Source organism: Bufo bufo, chromosome 2 (genome assembly GCF_905171765.1).
Source record: "Bufo bufo chromosome 2, aBufBuf1.1, whole genome shotgun sequence".
Classification (NCBI taxonomy): Eukaryota; Metazoa; Chordata; class Amphibia; order Anura; family Bufonidae; genus Bufo; species Bufo bufo.
This window is the reverse complement of record NC_053390.1, coordinates 165,791,056-165,810,131: the sequence shown is the minus strand read 5'-3', so window position 1 is coordinate 165,810,131 and position 19,076 is coordinate 165,791,056. Positions and strand designations below refer to the sequence as shown.

At 45.1% G+C, this 19,076-nt stretch overlaps 1 protein-coding gene across 1 annotated transcript in view; it reads left to right on the top strand.

The window, feature by feature from the left end:
- The window catches only part of DCP2 (decapping mRNA 2), a 46,968-nt gene that overhangs the window by 11,853 nt on the left and 16,039 nt on the right, over positions 1–19,076 (top strand). The window contains exons 4-9 of the mRNA XM_040419652.1: positions 1,514–1,674; positions 7,739–7,866; positions 8,848–8,946; positions 14,803–14,955; positions 15,164–15,276; positions 16,949–17,056. Coding sequence (XP_040275586.1) covers positions 1,514–1,674; positions 7,739–7,866; positions 8,848–8,946; positions 14,803–14,955; positions 15,164–15,276; positions 16,949–17,056 — 762 coding nt within the window. The remainder of the gene's footprint in view (positions 1–1,513; positions 1,675–7,738; positions 7,867–8,847; positions 8,947–14,802; positions 14,956–15,163; positions 15,277–16,948; positions 17,057–19,076) is intronic.

Here is a 19,076-nt window from a genome sequence, read left to right as displayed (position 1 = left end):
TGCTGCTTTTCTATCTCGATCACGAATCCCCACGTTCGTGTTTCGGCATAGTTATACACTACCGCGGGTTGGTTTCTTACCCTGTATAATCCTGTTAGCGCACAGAGTTTATATCAAACAAGAAACTGGTGGCAGTATACCCAGCCTGAACGCGCTGTTTCACTGGGCAGTGAAAAGGCTCTCTCAGCTTGTTGCCTCTCTGTGCCCGCGTGGACAGGAGGTGTCTGTGTAAACTGCTCCAAGTGGATCTTACGTACTCCCAGGAGGGTGTAACGTCACGTCTTGGTACCCATGACCATACCGTATCTCGCTGGCTCTACGTATTTGACGTCCGACGTCAGTCGAAGTACGGTATTTGTCACAGCTCATATGAGCGATGCCTTCTCTATTTAACCCCCTCCAATCTGATATTGATGACCTATCCTGAGGATAGGTCATCAGTAGTAAGAGGCAGACAACCCTCTTAAATCTCTGGTTTTGATACATCCTGTTTTATTATTGTATTATTGCATTTTCTTTCTTTTTTCCCTCATTAAATTGTATATTTTTATGTCTGTTATTAGATTTGTCCCCAACTTCCCCAGACTCCTGAATGGCAAGTTTGCTTTGTTAGCCGGACTTTGCAGTTGTTGAGTTTGTTGAAGCTAAAAATTTCCTAAAAATGGGTATAAGAAAGAATGTGAAGAACTTTTAAAGGCCATCTGTCAGCAGATTTGTACCTATGACACTGACCTGTTACATGTGCACTTGGCAGCTGAAGGCATCTGTGTTGGTCCCATGTTCATATGTGTCCGCATTGCTGAGAAAAATGATGTTTTGTTATATGCAAATTAGCCGTTAGGAGCAACGGGGGCGTTGTCATTACACATAGAGGCTCTGCTTTCTCTGCAACTGCCACACCTCCTGCATTTTGATTGACATGGTGAGGTAGTGAAAATGTCATCACACCTGGCCCTGTCAAAGTGCAGAGGGCGGCAGTTGCAGAGAGAGCAGAGCCTCTAGGTGTAACGGCAACGCCCCCGTTGATCCTAGAGGCTAATTTGCATATATTAAAACATAATTTTTCTCAGCAATGCGGGCGCATATGAACATGGGACCAACACAGATGCCTTCAGCTGCCAAGTGCACATCTAACAGGTCGGCCAGTGTCATAGGTACAAATCTGCTGACAGATGCCCTTTAATATTGGGGTATGTGCAGTGCACATGACAGATTTTCCATGCAGAATTTGGCAGATATTCCATTTCCCATCATCTTCAATGGGAACCGTGCCATTGTTCAGGCATAGATTTGAAATCTATGTCGTGCAAAATACAGAACTCTTGCAGGCCCCAGGAGAATGAGCCCCCACTGAATGCGGCTAACCATACATGTGATTCCATGTCATGTACAGCTGCAAATCTGCAATGTTTTTTTTCTGTCAAAAATATCTCCTGTGTGAATGTACTCTTAGGGGATATTGTTCTTTGGATGTGACATTTTAATCCACCATTATACCATTAATGGCCTATTTCTTTTACAGCCGATTTATCTTACACATTCCCAGTGAGGAACGAGATAACGCCATCAGAGTATGCTTCCAGATTGAACTGGCCCACTGGTTTTACTTGGACTTCTGCATGCAGAACTTTCCAGGCCTGCCTCAGTGTGGGATAAGGGACTTTGCTAAAGCAGATATCCTTTTTCATTGTATGCTCCTTGATTTAGTACAGGGATGGCCAACCCGCGGCCCTCCAGCTGTTGGAAAACTACAATTCCCTGCATGCCTGCACAGCCTACAGCTATTAGGCCATGCTGGGAGTTATAGTTTTGCAACGGCTGGAGGGCCGCGGGTTGAGCCTCCCTGATTTAGTACATCCATTCCTTGTCATTCACTGACCAAAGGAACGTTATGAAGGAAATAGTAAAACTACGTCTTTATTGAAACTCGATTAGAATGTGAACAGGAGGGAAAACTCTTACCTAATAGAAAAACCTCCCAAATGACAAACATATGTCCACACCAATACAGGCGGCATATAACACGGCACCAGCTGGTCTAATGCGACTGTGGAAAACCCAGCCTGCCCTGTCGCTCAGGTGTGCACACAAGTCAATTTGGGAAACCACGTAAGTGGAACCAACTACAACTGTGTGTTGGTCCACGAATACATCCCACAACAGTATGACACGGTTTGTCAATTGGGAGGTTTTTATATTGGGTAAGCGTTTTCCCTCCTGTTCACATTTTAATCAAGTTTTAATAAGGCTCCATTCACACGTCCGCAATTCTATCCTGCATTTTGCGGAACGGAATTGCGGACCCATTTATTTCTATGGGGCCGCACTATGTGCTGTCCGGAAATGCGGATCTGCACTTTCGGGTCTGCAATTCTGTTCCTGAAAAAAAAATAGAACATGTCCTGTTCTTGTCCGCAATTGAGGACAAGATTAGGCATTTTCTATTATAGTGCCGGCGATGTGCGGTCCCCAAAATGCGGAACACACATTGCCGGTGTCTGTGTTTTGCGGATCCGCAAAACACATATGGAGGTGAGAGTGGACCCTAAAGACGTAGTTTTACTGTTTCCTTCACAACGTTCCTTTGGTGGAACGTAAACCACTAATTATTTGTCAGTGAATTTATCCATTTCTTGTGCCTAGAACGTCCCTTGTGGACCATCACAGAGTCATGGTGCTGCATGGTATCTTGACGTCAAAGGAAGACAGACACCATAAAGTTTGAATAGAACGTTTTCCTAAATTTCATTCCGTGTAACATTTTTCTACAGGAAAAACCACAACAGAAACAGTTCAGCATCATCTGCGAGTATTGCTTCTATAGCCACATCTGGCGATACAGTAATGTAGAATTACATACCAGCCATTCATATGAATAGCTGACAGTGTAATGCATGGGTGGGCAGGTTCACTAGTGCTGAGCCACTCAGATTATATGACCCCTCATGTGGCTGACGCTCTCTTTATGGCATCCATATGTCTTAAAGGGGTTGTCCGAGTTATTTTTTTTAATTCTTACTATGTTTCTAACTGGGCAAATGTAACAGCTTTCCAATTAACTCACTTTATCTCCAGTGGCTGGTTTCTCAGATTTCACTGAGGGTCACATGACCTGTGATGTCAGCTCCTCTCCCTGCTCTAATAATGTTCCTGCACAAGCCTGAGAGATCTGTACAAGAGAGGTCACTGTGCTGGCCACGCCCCCCTGCACTGCCAGCTGCTGCTTATTGCTCTCTCCTAGGATTCTTAACCCCTTCAGCTGCACAGAGTCAGGGCTGAAGTGTTTACTGTGTAGCTGCAGGCAGTGAGGAGACGAATGCTGGGCACAGGAATTGAAAGAGGTTCTGCAGAGCATTACAGGTAGGGGGAAGATCCTGTGTGTATCAGCAGTGTCATTGTACAGCTAGGACTTGTAGTTCTACACATACAACCTGCTGCTGAGTCTCCCAGCAGGCAGACATGTCACTCAGGGCAGCACTTGTATTCACTCCCTTAGCAGTGTCATTATACAGCTGGGACTTGTAGTTCTACACATACAACATGCTGCAGAGTCTCCCAGGAGGCAGATATGTCACTCAGGGCAGCACTTGTAGCCACTCCCTTAGCAGTGCAGGGGAAGGACAGAGATTTTTTTTTTTATTGCAAGTAAACAAAGGACCAGAAGAGAACCAGGGAAATGAGGAAATAGATATTTTTTTTGCCTAAAACTTGCTTAGCTTAGTTATATATCACTGACCACCAGATTTACAGTGCTATATCTTTTTTTTTCTTCCATAACTCGGACAACCCCTTTAAGTAGGCCTTACAGATAGGGGTTGTCTTTATGAGACAACCCCTTTTTTAACCCTTTAGTGACCAGCCTGTTTTGGGCCTTACTGACCAAGCGTTTTTTCTTCCTTTTTTCATCGTCGCTTTCCAAGAGCTATAACTTTTTTTATTTTTCCGTCTATATAGCTTTATGAGGGCTTGTTTTTTGTGGGACAAGTTGTAGTTTTTAATGGCGCCATTTTGGGGTACACATAACTTATTAACTCTTTCTGGGAGGGAGCAATACTGCCACTTAGTTTTTACATTATAAATTTTCCGGCGTTTATTTTTTGGTATAAATAAGGGTACTTTCGCACTAGTTGTTTTTTTTTTTTTCCGGCTTTGAGTTCCGTCCTAGGGGCGCTATACCGGAAAAGAACTGATCAGTTTTATCCCCATGCATTCTGAATGGAGAGCAATCCGTTCAGGATGTCTTCAGTTCAGTCTTTTTGACTGTTCAGGACGGAGATAATTCCGCAGCATGCTGCAGTTTTGTCTCCGGCCCAAAAAACTGAACACTTGCCTGAATGCCGGATCCGTCTTTTTTTTTTTTTTTTTTACATAGGAATGTATTAGTGCCGGATCCGGCATTCAAAATACCGGAATGCCGGATCTGTCCTTCCGGTCTGCACATGCACAGACCGAAAAAAAATAAATGCCGGATACATTTTTCCTGATCAGTCTTAAAATGCCATCAGTTGGCATTCGTTTTGAAGGATCCGGCAGGCAGTTCCGGCGACGGAACTGCCTGCCGGATTCCTCTGCCGCTAGTGTGAAAGTACCCTCACATAATATCTTTAATCTCTGGGTCAGTACGATTACAGTGATACCAAATACATATAGTTTTTTTTCCCCCCGTTTTACAACTTTTTTGCAATAAAACCCCTATTTTGCGGGGCGACTTGTATTTTTTATTGGTATCATTTTGGAGTAAATGGCGCTTTTTGATCGCTTTTTATTAAGTTTTTTCGGTGCAACTAAGAATAAATTAACAATTCTGCAATTTTATTTAATTGAAAAGCGTATTTCCAATGGAAAAAAAAAGCTTAATTTCTCTTATGGGATTTTTTTTATTTTTTTTTACCACTTAATAGTCCCACAAGGGGACTATAACATACAGCTTTTTGATTGATTTTAAAATGCAATGCATTATCCCTATAGTGCATTGCATTTTAATGTGAGTGCTATTCTTACATATTCCAGCAGGCTGCGCCAGAGACACACATCGGCACCCCGTTATCGCATTTGCGGGGTGCCGATGGAAGACAGAGGGAGTCCGCTTCCTCTGTCAGCACTTTACATGCGGCGGGCACCATTGCCCGTAGCATGTAGTGTTAAAGGGAACCTGTCACCTGGATTTTGGGTATACACCCTGTACAGAATTATTAGGCAAATGAGTATTTTGACCACATCATCCTCTTTATGCATGTTGTCTTACTCCAAGCTGTATAGGCTCGAAAGCCTACTACCAATTAAGCATATTAGGTGATGTGCATCTCTGTAATGAGAAGGGGTGTGGTCTAATGACATCAACACCCTATATCAGGTGTGCATAATTATTAGGCAACTTCCTTTCCTTTGGCAAAATGGGTCAAAAGAAGGACTTGACAGGCTCAGAAAAGTCAAAAATAGTGAGATATCTTGCAGAGGGATGCAGCACTCTTAAAATTGCAAAGCTTCTGAAGCGTGATCATCGAACAATCAAGCGTTTCATTCAAAATAGTCAACAGGGTCGCAAGAAGCGTGTGGAAAAACCAAGGCGCAAAATAACTGCCCATGAACTGAGAAAAGTCAAGCGTGCAGCTGCCAAGATGCCACTTGCCACCAGTTTGGCCATATTTCAGAGCTGCAACATCACTGGAGTGCCCAAAAGCACAAGGTGTGCAATACTCAGAGACATGGCCAAGGTAAGAAAGGCTGAAAGACGACCACCACTGAACAAGACACACAAGCTGAAACGTCAAGACTGGGCCAAGAAATATCTCAAGACTGATTTTTCTAAGGTTTTATGGACTGATGAAATGAGAGTGAGTCTTGATGGGCCAGATGGATGGGCCCGTGGCTGGATTGGTAAAGGGCAGAGAGCTCCAGTCCGACTCAGACGCCAGCAAGGTGGAGGTGGAGTACTGGTTTGGGCTGGTATCATCAAAGATAAGCTTGTGGGGCCTTTTCGGGTTGAGGATGGAGTCAAGCTCAACTCCCAGTCCTACTGCCAGTTTCTGGAAGACCCCTTCTTCAAGCAGTGGTACAGGAAGAAGTCTGCATCCTTCAAGTAGACATGATTTTCATGCAGGACAATGCTCCATCACACGCGTCCAAGTACTCCACAGCGTGGCTGGCAAGAAAGGGTATAAAAGAAGAAAATCTAATGACATGGCCTCCTTGTTCACCTGATCTGAACCCCATTGAGAACCTGTGGTCCATCATCAAATGTGAGATTTACAAGGAGGGAAAACAGTACACCTCTCTGAACAGTGTCTGGGAGGCTGTGGTTGCTGCTGCACGCAATGTTGATGGTGAACAGATCAAAACACTGACAGAATCCATGGATGACAGGCTTTTGAGTGTCCTTGCAAAGAAAGGTGGCTATATTGGTCACTGATTTGTTTTTGTTTTGTTTTTGAATCTCAGAATTGTATATTTCTGAATGTTGAGATGTTATATTGGTTTCACTGGTAAAAATTAATAATTGAAATGGGTATATATTTGTTTTTTGTTAAGTTTCCTAATAATTATGCACAGTAATAGTCACCTGCACACACAGATATCCCCCTAAAATAGCTAAAACTAAAAACAAACTAAAAACTACTTCCAAAAATATTCAGCTTTGATATTAATGAGTTTTTTGGGTTCATTGAGAACATGGTTGTTGTTCAATAATAAAATTAATCCTCAAAAATACAACTTGCCTAATAATTCTGCACTCCCTGTAGAGCTGAGGACATGGGTTGCTAGATGGCCGCTAGCACATCCGCAATACCCAGTCCCTATAGCTCTGTGTGCTTTTATTGTGTAAAAAAAACGATTTGATACATATGCAAATTAAAGTGAGATGAGTCCTGTCCCTGAGATGAGTCACGTACAGGACTCATCTCGGGTTAATTTGCATATGTATCAAATCATTTTTTTTTTTTACACAATAAATGCACACAATGCTATGGGCACTAGGTATTGCGGATGTGCTAGCGGCCATCTAGCAACCCATGTCCTCAGCTCTATACCCAAAATCCCGGTGACAGGTTCCCTTTAAACAGCCCGGATCGGCTCTCCTGCCGGTCTGGGCTGTTAGAGCAGGGCTGCAGCTCTCATGTGAGAGCCAGGTCTCCGCTGCACGTAAAAAAGCGCTGGCCCAGCCTAAGGCCCCTTAGTAACCGCCGTAAAAAGGCGTATGGGTGGTCACTAAGGGGTTAAAGGGGTTGTCTGGGATTGTGATACCGATGGCCCGTCCTCAGGATAAGTCATCAATATCTGACTCCTAGAACCCCTGCTCATCAGCTGTTTGAAGAGTGTCGCAGCCTCCTCATAGCGTACCCAGTGCAGTGCCGTACGTTGTATTGTGCACTGCTTGGTATTGCAGCCCACTTGAATGGGACTGATTGGCGCCTAGACCATGTGACTGGTGAACAAGACCTCATTTATCTAAGAAAAGGCCACTAACTCTTACCACCAATTGGCAGGGGTGGGAAGATTCAGATGAGGAGGTTGGTTCAGTGTAGGCAGCGGCTTGAAGGTAACTCCATCCTCTTGTGTCACCGGTGAGTTGTGCCCTGTAGAAATTATATCATCTATCTATCTTCTGGATGGACACTCGCAATAACTTCAGTGACCTGTGACGGGCACAGTACTGCACTCCTTTAGCCTGACCACCGCTATATTTAGTAGTATTATCGTCTCAATGACTTTCCCGTATTCTCCTTTACAATCCTTGCACTTTTCCAGCATTGCCCGTTTTTACTTCCCAATGGTGAAGATGTACAAAGGGTCTTGGATGAATGGAAGGAATATAAGATGGGAGTACCCACCTATGGTGCCATTATTCTGGATGAGTCACTTGAAAATGTAAGTGATAAGTACTGGCAGGGCTATTTAAAGGGATTCTGTCAGCAAGATTACACACATAGACATGTTACTGGAGGAGTGGAGGTCTCCTATAGCATGTCAGAAATATACCAGTATTTAACTAATGAAAGCTATATTAAAAAAACAAATATACAAATAACCTGTGCCCGAGGTGCTGTCCTAACTGTCAGTGGCCATTCCGAGTGAGCCCAGCACTTGTCACTGCGCATGCGCCCGCTTTATGCACACTTTATTTCCATGAGGCTGTTGCCAGCACAGTGATGGGAGACCGTACGGGCTCTGAGGTGACAAGTAAACACGCATGCGCACGATTACAGTGCGGCCTCAGAATGATGTCGGAGGAGCTAGGAGGGGACTTGAGTAATCCGCATGCAGAATCCATGTACAGACACTGTGCGGGCACCCCTTTATAAGTGGATACTTTCAAGGTGTGTATTTTTATTTTTTTAATGAACGTTCACAAAACTCAATAATAATGAATATTGCAAAAACATAAAAAATCGGTGTCCCTACAGATTTATAAAAAAATAAAAATTGCAATTACACTTTAAGGCCATGTTTACATGTGGTGTATTTCATCATGGATTGTGATCTCGGATTAAAGCGGACCTTTCATGTTTTTTTTAATTCTAGATAAATACCTTAACTTGAGGTGTACCCCCGCTGATGCTGCCACCCTGCCTGGGTTTCTTAATGGGTGTCTCCTTCTCCCGGGCTGTGCAGCGATCCAATGACAGCGGAGAGCGTCACAGCCAGGGAGAAGGTTTCTGAGAAACCCTGGCGTCTCCTCCTCCTTGTACCGATGCTCAGTATTAACATATTGAGCGGCGGGCACAGTGGAGCGTAGGAGCCAGGCAGGGTGGCAGCATCAGCGCGGTGTACCCCGCAAGTAAAGGTATTTATCTAAAAAAGAAAAACATGACAGGTCCGCTTTAACTCCCTTTTTATTTATTTTTTCAGGTGCTTCTTGTCCAAGGTTATTTAGCAAAATCTGGTTGGGGTTTTCCAAAGGGAAAAGTGAATAAAGAAGAAGCCCCTCACGACTGCGCTGCAAGAGAGGTGAAGCATCATTCATCCTCATTACCTTATTTCTATTTCCCTCCTTTTTTTGGGGGGGGGGTTTGTCTGTAAAGTTGACGCTCCCTCAGGAGCTGAGCAGGAACCACAGAATACTCCAATCATGGACATCTAAAGAGGACCTTTCATGGGTCCAGACATTATAAAATAACTGGCAGGATATGTAGGGCACTGTGCAGGGATGTAATCTTGCTTACTAGTTTGTCTGGATATTGCCTGCAGTTTTCCCAGCTGGTATGCTAATGAATAGCATCGGTACAGGGAGGAGGAGACTGGTCTGTTTCTCAATGGGTGTGTCCTTCTCCCTGGCTGTAGTGTGGTCCAATCACAGCGGAGAGCGTCACAGCCAGAGAGAAAAAAAAACCTCACCTTTTCCCTGGCTGTGACGCTCTCCGCTGTGATTGGACCACGCTACAGCCAGGGAGAAGGAGGCGCCCAGGGGGGCACAGCGGGCGAACAGATCGCCGCCCAGAAAAACTAGTAAGCAATATTACATCCCTGCACAGTGCCCCACATATCCTGCTAGTTATTTCATAATGTCTGGACCCATGAAAGGTCCTCTTTAACCCCTCACATCTGAGAGTTTGTTGGCTGCTTCCAGTGCCTGAACGGCTTACCTGCAACAAGATGGCAGAAGTCGTTTTGTTACTATAGCAGCCAGGAGACTCTTGAAGACTTCTAGACCTGACATAGTAAAGTTTCTGTATTCCTGTAGGAAAATAGCAATTTTCACATAGGCTGCTATGGTAAACCATTGTAGTCTATGCTATAAGCTATCTGATAATTGCATATTTAAAGGGGTTGTCTGAGCTTAAAAAAATAATAATTCAGACAGCACGTGTAATTGGGTTAAAAGAAACCATACTCGCCCCTTTTCTCCCCACTGCTTCCATTGCTGTGCTGCGCTTCTGAGGTCAATGATTGACTGCAGCGGGGAGGACCTGAGTGCAGCACAGAGGAGAAAAGGGAAGGTATTGACTCTTGTTATTTTACCACATGTACAGAGGTTGCCCAAATGTTTATTGAACTGAAACAACCCCTTTAAGTACCTAAGGGCAGGCTTAAAATACAGTTAAAAAGTAAAAAAAAGAAAAAAATAGTTTTTTAACCCCATCCCAACATGCGCCATACATGTACGATGCAGTGGGAAGTGGGTTCCTGACACGTGCGGTATCGAGCAGGCACAGAAGCTATGGTCACTTGATCATTGACAGGCTCGGCTGTCGCCAAGAACAGGATCCCTGCCGAATCCACCGGCATTAGTGAAAACTCTGATGCTGGTGGACTAACCTCATAGATGCATCTAAGGGGTTTGCAGAGGGGAGGGTTTTTCTCTCGCCCTATCAGCTCCCCGCTATGCCACTGCTATGACAGCCTCGGAGCCTGCCAGCTATGGAGGCCTTCGAGGCCCAGCCAACTGTCAGTATAAAACACTCAGTTAAGTGTAGTACAATACAGCATTTTTATTCCATGTTGCATGCACAGTAGATGCACAAAAACACAGCTCTTCAGCGAACAAATGCCTTACACACATCTCTGCCACATCATTATCTAATATATAAAGGTGTGTGTGTGTGTATGTCCGCTAACGGAATCTACACCGTTGCATTTACAATCACGAAGTATGGCACACTGGTGTCCGGGAAGATTTTAGACCGGGTCTCGGCTCTCTAGCACGTACCGTTCCTGAGATATTCCCAAAAAATGTATTAGCCAAAAGAAGCCTGGTCACATGACCCTTATCAGCCAATAGAAGCTCGCAGGCCCTTAGTCTCCACATGCACACAGTTTTACTCCAGGTTTCCATAACAACCCAGCCATTTTTCTTCACTGCTGTAGGTCAGCTTTAAAGGGGCAGGGTGCTGTGGATGACACTATTAAGGGAACAGAGTGCTGTGAAGGTCACAGTTTAGGGCCACCCTCAAAAGACAGACTTAAAACCCCCGCCCCCAGGTCCCACTAAGCCACGCCCTCGATCTTGTTAGACCACACCCCTCCCACTCCGCAGCCAACGGGGATTGAAAAAAATGAAGGTAAAAATCAACTTTTGTCAGCTGCAGGGGTGGGAGGGAGGGCGACTTTCTACCTGCAGCTCACACTCATACAGCACAGTGCTACTGTCTGAGAGTGAGCTGTTCAAAAGGATATCCCTGTGTCTGTCCAGGCCCTGCGCCGAACGGAGGACAAGGAGTCTGAAAGCCGAACTGTCCGGCCTAAAACCGGACCTCTGGCCACCCTAGGGGCAGGCTGCTGTGGAGGTCACAGTTAAGGGGACAGTCCGCTATGGAGGTCAGTGTTAAGGGGCAGAATGCTGTTAAGGGGACGGTGTGTTGTGGAAATCACTTTTAAGGAGATGGGGTACTGTGGAGGTCACTCTTAAAGGGGCGGGCTGCTGTGGAGGTCACTTTTAAAGGGGCGGTCTGCTGTTGAGGTCACTTTTAATCGACGAGCTGCTGTGGAGGTCACTGTTAAAGGGGGCGGGCTGCTGTGGAGGTCACTGTTAAAGGGGGCGGGCTGCTGTGGAGGTCACTGTTAAGCGGACGGTCCGCTGTGGAGTTCAGTGTTAAGGGGTGGGGTGTTGTGGAGGTCACATTTTAAGGGAACGGAGCTCTGTGGAGGTCACTGTTAAGGGGACACCATCTTCTGACTGCATAGGTGATGTCCCATGCAGCAGCCAGAACCTGCCTGCTTCATACGCGGTGGGTGCTGGCTGTATAATACAGCAGAAAACCGGCCGCAATGACGGGGAGTAGGGTGGAAAAGGGTGCAGAGGAGCAAGTCATGCCTTACAGCACCGTATAAGACAAATTAGTCCAGCTCAAGCCAGGGTCTGCTCCAAGGGAATCCTGTCTTGTCTGCGATGTGTCTGGCCAGTCAGCGATGCATCCTCCGGCAGTAGGCCCAAAGATCTCATATTCTGTGCAACCGCCTTTGGGGAGTTGCACACGTGCAGAGCGCCATTTTGTAATATCAAAAGCTTTACTGGGAGTCCCCACCAATGGCAAATTTGCTTCTCTCTTAGTATTCTGGTTATGGGAGTGAATTCCCTTCTTTTAGCCAAAGTTGCCGCTGATAGGTCATGGAACACTGTTATGCCTGTATATAGGTCTGAAAGTTGGGAGTTCTTCCTTAGAGCTCTCAGAAAAGCTTCTTTAACATGAAAAAAATGAATCCGTAGTCCATCGTTAGTAGTAGGGTCTAATCCTGCTGTCTTGGGGATCCGATGGATTCTGTCTATAGTCATGTCCAACTCCGACAGGCCTGGTATGGCATCCCTAAGGAGGTTTTTAAGAACGGAGCCTAGTTCATCTGCACCCACCGATTGAGGCACCCCTCTAAGGCGTACATTATTGTGCCGATTACGGTCTTCCATGTCGTGCAGTTTGGCTGCTAGCTTTCCAACCTCCTCCTTGAGGGCTTCGTTGGCGTCTATTAGTGAGTAGTGGGAAGCAGTCGGTTCCGCCATCTTGCCTTCTAGGCGAGATGTGCATTTAAAGACATACGCAGCGACTCCAGCATGCTTATCAGTAAGTTTTCTGTGAGCATATGAGGGCCTCCGGATGTCTGTGTTGGTTCTGCAATAGTCCCCCCGGGGAGGAAGCAGGAGAGACCGAGCAAGATGGTGATGGCATCAGCTTCGGGCTCCCGCTCTCTGACGCAGGTTTGTGACAGAACTCTGTGAGTTTTGCCGGGGCCTGGCGCTTTCTTTCTCGCCCCATTGGTGGACTTTTGTTAGGTACAATATCCTTCATGAAATATAGGTGCTAGGGTAGCTGAGGTTAGCCGTTTTCCTGTGCTGTAGACTGAGCTCACAGACTAGGCAACCGGCGCCATCAGCAGCAGGCAAAACTATACAAGTTTGGTATTGCCGTAATCGTATTGGTTTGCAGAATAAGGACGCCATGTCATTCTTAGCGCACAGTGAACGCTGTGATGTCAAAACCCCAAAAACCATGATAAAAAATTTTGGGCAATTTTATCCCACAAATAATTTTTTCCCCCCGTTTTCCAATACAAGACATTAAGTTGTGCCATTAAAAAATACATCTTGTCCTGCAAATGTTAACAGAAAAATTAAAGAAGTTATGGCTATTGGAACATGGGGAGGAAAAATCTAATTCAAAAATGAAAATAGGCTCGGTCTTTAAGGGGTTAAGGTAGCATTAAAAGGGATAATTCCAAGGCCTTACAGATATACACTGCTCAAAAAAATAAAGGGAACACAAAAATAACACATCCTAGATCTGAATTAATTAAATATTCTTCTGAAATACTTTGTTCTTTACATGGTTGAATGTGTTGACAACAAAATCGCACAAAAATAAAAAAATGGAAATCAAATTTTTCAACCCATGGAGGTCTGGATTTGGAGTCACACTCAAAATTAAAGTGGAAAAACACACTACAGGCTGATCCAACTTTGATGTAATGTCCTTAAAACAAGTCAAAATGAGGCTCAGTAGTGTGTGTGGCCTCCACGTGCCTGTATGACCTCCCTACAATGCCTGTGCATGCTCCTGATGAGGTGGCGGACGGTCTCCTGAGGGATCTCCTCCCAGACCTGGACTAAAGCATCTGCCAACTCCTGGACAGTCTGTGGTGCAACGTGACGTTGGTGGATAGAGCGAGACATGATGTCCCAGTTGTGCTCAATTGGATTCAGGTCTGGGGAACGGGCAGGCCAGTCCATAGCATCAATGCCTTCGTCTTGCAGGAACTGCTGACACACTCCAGCCACATGAGGTCTAGCATTGTCTTGCATTAGGAGGAACCCAGGGCTAACCGCACCAGCATATGGTCTCACAAGGGGTCTGAGGATCTCATCTCGGTACCTAATGGCAGTCAGGCTACCTCTGGCGAGCACATGGAGGGCTGTGTGGCCCTCCAAAGAAATGCCACCCCACACCATTACTGACCCAATGCCAAACCGGTCATGCTGGAGGATGTTGCAGGCAGCAGAACGTTCTCCACGGCGTCTCAAGACTCTGTCACCTCTGTCACATGTGCTCAGTGTGAACCTGCTTTCATCTGTGAAGAGCACAGGGCGCCAGTGGCGAATTTGCCAATATTAATGTTCTCTGGCAAATGCCAAACGTCCTGCACGGTGTTGGGCTGTAAGCACAACCCCCACCTGTGGACGTCGGGCCCTCATATCACCCTCATGGAGTCTGTTTCTGACCGTTTGAGCAGACACATGCACATTTGTGGCCTGCTGGAGGTCATTTTGCAGGGCTCTGGCAGTGCTCCTCCTGTTCCTCCTTGCACAAAGGCGGAGGTAGCGGTCCTGCTGCTGGGTTGTTGCCCTCCTACGGCCTCCTCCACGTCTCTTGATGTACTGGTCTGTCTCCTGGTAGCGCCTCCATGCTCTGGACACTACGCTGACAGACACAGCAAACCTTCTTGCCACAGTTCGCATTGATGTGCCATCCTGGATAAGCTGCACTACCTGAGCCATTTGTGTGGGTTGTAGACTCCGTCTCATGCTACCACTAGAGTGAAAGCACCGCCAGCATTCAAAAGTGACCAAAACATCAGCCAGGAAGCATAGGAACTGAGAAGTGATCTGTGGTAACCACCTGCAGAACCACTCCTTTATTGGGGGTGTCTTGCTAATTGCCTATAATTTCCACCTGTTGTCTATCCCATTTGCACAACAGCATGTGAAATTGATTGTCACTCAGTGTTGCTTCCTAAGTGGACAGTTTGATTTCACAGAAGTGTGATTGACTTGGAGTTACATTGTGTTGTTTAAGTGTTCCCTTTATTTTTTTGAGCAGTGTATATATTATTTATTTATTTATTTTTAGACCAAATGCTCATTTGTTAATTAACTTTCAGGTACTTGAAGAGACTGGCTTTGATATAAAAAATCGTATGTGCAATAATGATTACATTGAGCTGAAGATCAATGATCAGTTAGCCCGCCTTTATATCATTCCTGGCGTTCCAAAGGACACAAAGTTTAATCCAAAAACAAGAAAAGAAATCAGAGTAAGTATACCTACCTCTCAGTGTTCTCTTATATTATTAACTTCCCATCCCTCATGAAGGTATATATCCTGTGTCATGTAGGAGGAAGAATGTCCTCCTACATGATCTCTCATTCTTCATTTCTTTTATTATTAGTCTGCTGGATGGGAAATGTATTAGTTAAACTATGTATCAAATGCAACATCTCACGTTATTTTTTTTGTCTTAGAACATTGAGTGGTTTCCCATTGAAAACCTGCCCTGCCATAAAAATGATATGACACCCAAGTCAAAACTAGGACTGGCTCCAAATAAGTTTTTCATGGTCATACCTTTTATAAGGTAAGTAAAGTGACAAAGAAATACAATGATAAAGAGCGTTTATGACCTGCCAGAAGAGGACTGTAGATGACACTGCCACGGATCCTGAGAACGAGGGGTCATATGCCTTGTTCTCAGTGGAGAGGTGGCAGTGCATAGTCTCCCATTTAAAGCATGAATACATCCTCTACTTATGTCTCTGTCCTTCATGATTGGAGGTAGTGTTCAGATGTTTGTTTATGGTTCCAAATATAAATTTATTAGGTTATCCCACCATTACATGTCATTAGATGCCATATTAATTTTATTAATTGTAAAAAATAAAACATATTATCCATTTACATTCTGTTAAAAAATGATTCAGTGCAGAGTTATGACAATTACTTATGCAATGTGGCGCCACCTGGTGGCCACAGTGAATAGCAATGGGCACGTCCATCTGCTGCTGGTCACACATGCGCGCTCACTTTCTCAGCCAGGTCACTCCATGGTGGTTCTATGTTCACTACTTCTGTTGGCTCTCCTGCAGTGCACAGAGGATCCTGTGGGAGAGTGATTGAGCACGTGTGACCAGTATTGAGGAAACCACTCTGGTCTCTGCTAATGCTGGGAGTCTCTCCTCTCCATACATTTGTAGCAGTAACCTAGCGCAGCAATATCAACAAAGACTTCTTGATTCATATGAAACATTGCTTATTGTAGACGATTCCACCTATATCCAATTGAACAGACAATACATGCATGGGTTCCTGTGTGGTTCATAGAAAACCTGTCCAAGAGGGTCCGTGATGTTTGCCTGAAATGTTGCTGCCACTTGTGTGCCTGTGCCAGCCTCTCCTTATACAGAGTTCCTGTTTCCCAACTATCTTTTTTGCTCCTTGTGGGACTATCTTGGTCTTGAACCACACTGGAGTTCATGTCTATGTGTTGTCTATATTGTTCAAATGGACACTTTTGGAGTTTTCTACAATAAGAAATGTTGTATGCGAGTCCTATCTTTTTACTAGATTTTTATTTTTTAACAGCGTGTAAATGGAAGATATGCTTCATTTTTCATAATCTACAAAGTGAATATGACAGGTAATGGTGGGACAACCCATTTTAATATACACAAGACTGTTTACTAGAGATGAGCAAATCGATTCATTTATTAGAGTGAGGGGGTGTCCCCACTGCTTGATTGACAGGGCCAGACCCGGAAGTGCAGCGGTGCATCTACAGTTGCTGCTCCGGTAGCAGCCGCAGAGCCTTTGTGCTTGTGGAGCGTGACATTGGCCCTGTCAGTGAGGCTGCGGAGGGGAACTCTGATCGAATCGGTTCATATGAATCGATTAGTTCCTCTCTACTCTTTACCTAATTTAAACTGGCCGTACACATTAGATAATTGTTAGTTGGTCCTACTGATAAATGAGTGCTGACCAAATGTCTGCCAACATCTGCTGTTGAGAATAAACCAAGGATCGTCAAGTTGGCTTTTAGCATGCCAGTCTTTTCTTCCACCTGCGAAAAGCAGCAACCAATACGTCTGGCAGTGGCTTCTCCCCTACTGCCTATGGCAGTAAACATGCACACTGAGCACAGTGCAAATCAAGACATTTTAGGTAAGAAAAATTAGGTTTCTGTCCTAGTGACTACTTTTATTCTTGAAATGATGATCTTCATTATTGGTATTCTTTCTGCCTCTTATTCTTAGACCATTGCGGGATTGGCTTCAGAAGAGACTGGGCGACTCCTCAGATAGTGATACTGGATTGCCCTCTGCTGGAAGTACACCATCAAAACCTACTGGAGAGAAATCCAGGTAAGATGGCATTCCTGCATGGACTATAGAGAATGCAAACAATCTAGTTCTACAATTTACTGAGTACACGTTTACTAGCATTCCATACATTATAGGAGGTGTGGGGATGGGGGGGGTTGGCAAACACTCCCACTTGTCTGGACCTGTAAAGGTAAGCTTTCTTACCTGCTTCTCCGCAACTTCTTCTCCTGGCCTGGGATGCTTCGCTGTGCTCCCTCATTGAAAACATACAGTTTGACGACGCCTGCATCATATCACTGGCTGTGGTGGTCACCGGATCCCCTTGCATCATGTGATCATTTGCCATGATATTGAAGGGAGCTGGTCACCGCCATGGCCAGTGATTGGCTGCAGGCGGCTTTAAACTGGATGTTTTCAGCAAGAAAGCACTGCAGGCCGGGAGGAGAGGATGCAGAAAGCCAGTGCCTTTACAGGACCAGCCAAATTGGGGGCGGGTGACCCCCCCCCCCCCATTCTTGCACAACCCCTTTAAGCATTAACCCCCCTCCCCCCACATTCTTGCACAACCCCTTTAAACTGAGAGCCGAAACTGAGCCAAACAGATCCACAATAGAAAACGGATCTGTCTCCCATTGACTTTCAATGGAGTTCATGACGGATCCGTCTTGGCTATGTTACAGATAATACAAACGGATCCGTTCATGACGGATGCAGGCGGTTGTATTTTTGTAACAGGTCCGTTTTTGCAGGACGCATCCACCCAAAACGCGAGTGTGAAAGAAGCCTTAATCTTCTCTTTATGGACAGAATGTCTTTACTGAGTCCTGTATACATCATAGCCATACAGATACCACTACCCTATTGATTCTGTAGGGAACGTGAAAGCCCGCCACCTTGCAGCTCCAGTTCCGTAAATATATATAATGAAACCTCTGTTTGATCCACTCAAACAAGATGGCCACTATGCAAATTATATGATGACACTGAAAATTTGTCACAAGAAATCAGGTCTATATAAAGGGATAGTCTTCTAAAAGTGGTGTTATTTTTGGAGATTTAAGCCGGTTATCCCATGATAGATGTAAAAAATAAAAATCCGACATCAAATAGTACATGGCAATCTCTTTCTAACAAAGCTAGAACCAGCCTTGTACCAAGCATGGATCCACAGGTCTCCCCATTGATTGCTCCTATTGTTCTGCTAGATTTATTTCAGGCTGGCAGCTCAGGGGCTATGTCCTTTCTCAGGGAACATGTCCTTTCTGCTGCAGCTTTTTCCCTGTAACTGCCCCAGCTATGGTGGTGACCGATGAAGACTTAGGCCTAGTTCACACGAACGTTTTTATTGCGGGTGTACGGGCCGTTTTTTTGTGTTCCGTATACGGAACCATTCATTTCAATGGTTCCGCAAAAAAAAAAACGGAATGTACTCCGTATGCATTCCATTTCCGTTTTTCCGTTCCGTTGAAAGATAGAACATGTCCTATATTTGGCCGCAAATCACGTTCCGTGGATCCAAAGTCAATGGGTCCGCAAAAAAAACGGAACACATGCGGAAATGCATCCATATGTCTTCCGTATCCGTTCCGTTATGCCCAGCCCAATTTTTTTCTATGTAATTACCGTATTTTTCGCCCTATAAGGTTTTTGAGGAGGAAAATAAGAAAAAAAATATTTTGAACCAATAGGTGTGCTTTTGGTGGGTTTTGAACTAATTGTGGTCTGTGGATGGCACACTGTTATGGGGGATCTGTGGATGGCGAACTGTTATGGGGGATCTGTGGATGGCGAACTGTTATGGGGGATCTGTGGATGGCGAACTGTTATGGGGGATCTGTGGATGGCGAACTGTTATGGGGGATCTGTGGATGGCGAACTGTTATGGGGGATCTGTGGATGGCGAACTGTTATGGGGGATCTGTGGATGGCGAACTGTTATGGGGGATCTGTGGATGGCGAACTGTTATGGGGGATCTGTGGGTGACGCACTGTTATGGGGGATCTGTGGGTGACGCACTGTTATGGGGGATCTGTGGGTGACGCACTGTTATGGGGGATC